General features: G+C 46.2%; 1 protein-coding gene across 3 annotated transcripts in view; it reads right to left on the reverse strand.

Annotated features, from left to right (window-relative positions):
- NRP2 (neuropilin 2) overlaps positions 1-4344 on the reverse strand; it is a 172254-nt gene that overhangs the window by 126715 nt on the left and 41195 nt on the right. For all 3 annotated transcript variants that reach the window (XM_086955302.1, XM_086955304.1, XM_086955305.1), the window contains exon 2: positions 1086-1263. In XM_086955302.1, the coding sequence (XP_086811428.1) occupies positions 1086-1263 (178 nt within the window). The remainder of the gene's footprint in view (positions 1-1085; positions 1264-4344) is intronic.

The raw sequence follows: 4344 nt of genomic DNA on the forward strand, positions 1-4344 counted from the left end.
GAAGTGTGAACATTGGGTGAAGATCTACTGGGGGTGCAGTTGCTTAAACAACTATTGCTTTCCTTCTGGTGATTTGTGCCTTGCAAAGGGAAACACGCTGCATGGAAATTATCTTTATCCCGCCCAAAAGGTGCAGCCCATTGCAAAGTACATGGTAAATGCAGCTAAACTAGGGTTGCAATGGAAACCGCCACAGACAAACCGGCACCACCAAACCAGCACCTTTAAGTAAAAACTAAGCAAAGCAAAACACTTGAGCACCACTTGAAATGTGTGTGGATGGCCCTTTATATTTGTTACAAATAACACTAAACACATTGGGTGCCAAAGTGAAGATATGTCGTAATCAGCGTTTATAGGGCGACCACCAAACTTCTTAATCTGGAAGCGTGTTCAACAGCAAAAAAACAACTGCAATCACAGGCAGTGTCCAACACTGCAGACACAAGTCCTGGCACATTTATAAAGCATATGCCGCAAACTGAGTAGGGTTTTGGCGGCGTGGTAGAATGAGAGGTTATCTCATTAACGCTATTCTAAGATACTCACATTATAAACATTGGGAGGTGGAAGGCTGTGTCGATCCATATGGATTTGCATTGCGCCTTGCATGTTACACACAGATCGCAGCAGCAGGCACAAAGAGGTAGCTACCAAGCTATCTAACCACCTCGTTGATAGGGAAAAATCAACAACAGTAATGAACTCTAGCGTTAACACCGTGGCCTGCCTCGCTTGCTCTCGGTTTCACCATCCGCAGCCTAATGCTCTATGAGTCAACTACTCAAATTGGGTGCAAATGATCAATACATAATCAATATCCCCCTAGTGCCAGAATTTAGAAAGTGCGCTCTCAAGCACATGGTGGCCACTTGAGACCTTGCTGGCCGGTGACGCGAGCCTTCTGTTTACTCTTAACTATAATGGCGTAATGAGGTAGGCTTTGGAGAGCAAGTCCTCAGTGTCAGGTTTCCGCGCTATTGATCGGCGCTTTACGAGATTATTGCAGTATGACATTATTCGCAGACAGAGGGAATGCTGGATGTAGTAGTGGAGGGGTAGAGGCGAGAGACAGAGGATCTTACTTGCAGTCGTGCTTTTCGATTTCAAAGTGAGGGTTGAAGTTGAGGACAATCTTCTGATTGGGTTCGGGCGCCATGATGATCCACTCGCAGGTCTGGTGGGAGGGGTAGTCGTGAGGATACCCCGGAGAGGTGATGTACCCAGCATCTTTGGCATTCAAGCGCTCTCCGCACGATGCAGCTGAAAATGAAGAAAAAAGGCTTTAGAAGACAAATCTAGTTTTCTTGAATACATTGGTTTGACAATTGCGAATCATTTGCTCACATTAAAAAAATCTTTACAATCTTGGTGGGGTTTATCAATGTGAATATCAGACTTATTTTCTAGTGAGATCCAATAGACAATCTTTACACTTAAGTGTGTTATAGTGCAAATTAGACACTATAAATATATAGAGTATATATAGTGTCTCATTTGCACTATAACACACTTAAGTGTAAAGATTGTCTAATTTTCACTATAAAAAAATGAATTGTAAAGACTATATTGGATCTCACTGGGAAATAAGTCTGATCTTTACAATGATAAACACCTTTAAGATGTGTGAGTATATATATATATATATATATATATATATATATATATATATATATATATATATATATATATATGCACATATACACACACTCACACACACACACACAAACACAAAAGACAAACAGCAAGAGAGCCTGTGTGGTTATGCTTTGTTTTTCCACTGCACCAAGATTTTTTTTCAATGAATGTTAAATGTAAATGTGTTGGTCTTGTAAAGCGCACTGCTACCCGGAGGCATCCTTGCACTATAGACCGCTGGGGAACCCGTCCTGACTTTCCCTGTGAGATGTTCCCTCCTGGGTATCTCCAAGGTGAAACCAGGCATCCCCAGCATTTGTGGGGGACCGTTGTGGAGATGAGGCAAGCTAATGCCCAGACTTACCAAGTGTGATCCCTGGTTAGAGTAGGCACCGAGGCGAGAATTATCGAGTACGCTGACCCTGGTTCACGACCCTGCCGCGTCGGGAATTGAACCCTGGTTCCAGGCCGTCCTCTGCTTCCGGGTCTGCCGCCTCTAACCAGTGAGCCACACCACTCCACTAATGTTGCAGTTACGATTGAAAATGTAAGCCAGACCTCTTGGCTTTTCCACTGCTTGTTTAGGTCTGTTGTGCAGTCTAGACTTTTCTGCTCTAATCGTTTCTAAATGACCAAATAATTGGAAGACTAAAGGCGGAGTCGTATAGTCCAACGGAAGGCCCAGGCTAATTCCTAATGGCACGCTGGCCTCTGGCCCATCCCACACTGAGCCCGAGCCCATGGGGCCCACAGGATTCTTAGCTTTTATGTGGGATTCCTAGGTAAAAACATACACATGTGGGAGGGCGTCTGCCTGTGAGAGAAGACACTCCAGTCTACAGAGTTACTGAAAAACGTCTCTAAAACTCAGTGCCTTGACAGGGCCGGGGTGGAGTCAGGCCGACTGGAAAACAAAATCAGCCTTGGCACAAGCATTGGAATCAGCCTCAGGCGGCCGGATGCAAGAACGAGAACTGGGCCTTTGGGGTGTTGGTGGGTCATAGCAAACCACAGTGCTCTGAAAGAGGTGTGGCACAGCGGCCAGGTTGCCTGACTCCGGACCATGGGGTTCCCGTTCGATCCCCGGCGCCAGGTTAGCCGCGCACCATGTGACTCTGGGCAATAGCTCGCTTAAACTTCCAGACGGTTCCCAGTGTGTGTGTGTGTGTGTGTGTGTGTGTGTATATATATATATATATATATATATATATATATATATATATATATATATATATATATATATATATATATATATATATATATATATATATATCCCCCTAGCCATCAGCCAGCTGGGAAAAATGCCAACGTGGCAGGGTGACCAGGCTATTAGGGTAATTGTGTCATTTTGCCAAAAGAACACCCCACCTCTGCCTGTGTTTTCAAAAGCTCCTTGGCTCCCCTGCTCTCCCTTCTTCCGCATCCCTCCACAAATATTTCAACGTCTTCTCACAGCTCTCTATTCCCGCCTGTCATGGCTGACAATGGCGGTTTTGTGGTGGGCCCTCAAGTGGTCTGCTAACCACTACCGCCTGGGCAGCAGACTGCTCCGGGCACTGGTTTATAACAGGCCCCAGAGGGGGATCTCCGTTCAATAAACATTTCTGGCCATAAATGCTCCAGATATGATTTATTGCGATGTTACAAGAGGAAGCATTGTACAGAACCTCCAGGCAGGCACTTACTGTTTCTTGCTTTATGCTCACACTTCGCTCTTTGCCATTCCTCCTTTCCCCCTCTGCATCCCACCCAGCCTTTCCACTCTCTCAAAACCTGTTATAGATCTGATGCTGGCACTCACTGTGTCAATGCCAGCTTGGGCAGGGATGGCTCAGAAATTCGAGTTTACATAGCGCCGAATGGCCCTGAGTCACGTGTGGCGCTTTTTGCCTGCCTTGTCTTTTCGCAAACATCACTTTGCATTCTGGGACATCAGAATGCAAGAAAATAAGAAGTCTTAGCATGCAAAGCACAGGCGGCTCATATGCCAGGACTGAGGAGGCGTCACACATGGCTCTCCTGATCTGGTAAAACTGCCCCCAGACGTCCCCATACTATGTGGCTAACTGATAACTGAGTGGCTAACACCACTGCAAGAGAGATACTTTAGAATGAGTCATTACAGAAAAATGTGTTGCTTCCACTGTGACTTCTGCATGTGTTTCCTACACTTCATCGTTTCCAACAAGCATAGGATGTTACCGAATTACCACATTTCTGATATTCTGATCCGCTAATAACTCCTGTTGTTGGCCAAATTTGATGTACAGTGCAAGAGCAAAGCTAGGGATGGAGACTGAGTAAATTGTGCAGCATCACAGCTGGTCGAGAAATGAACACTGTAGAAAGATGGTTGTGTTGGGCGATGACTGTGCAGCGGCGGCTCCTACGCAATGGCAGAGGAGCGTCGCCCCACTGGCTCAGAGCCAGCAGCTGAAAAATAAAACAATAGTATGATATCATTTTATTTTTCAGCTGCTGGCTCTGAGCCACCGTGTGCAGGGAGGGGCGGGGCCGGGCGATGGGAGGGGGGAGGAAGAGTGCTCTGCGCACTTGTAAGTGTGCATGTCAGTTTGGACGGCCAAACTGGCATGCGCACTTTGCTTTCTCCAACCTATCTGTATTGTACAGCCGGGTTGGAGAAACAGCACAAACTCCCTGTGCCTGAGCGAGCATCTTTTCAGCCTGGTTAGGCCTACCCCCACG

This window comes from Lissotriton vulgaris, chromosome 2_1 (genome assembly GCF_964263255.1).
Source record: "Lissotriton vulgaris chromosome 2_1, aLisVul1.2, whole genome shotgun sequence".
Taxonomy (NCBI): domain Eukaryota; kingdom Metazoa; phylum Chordata; class Amphibia; order Caudata; family Salamandridae; genus Lissotriton; species Lissotriton vulgaris.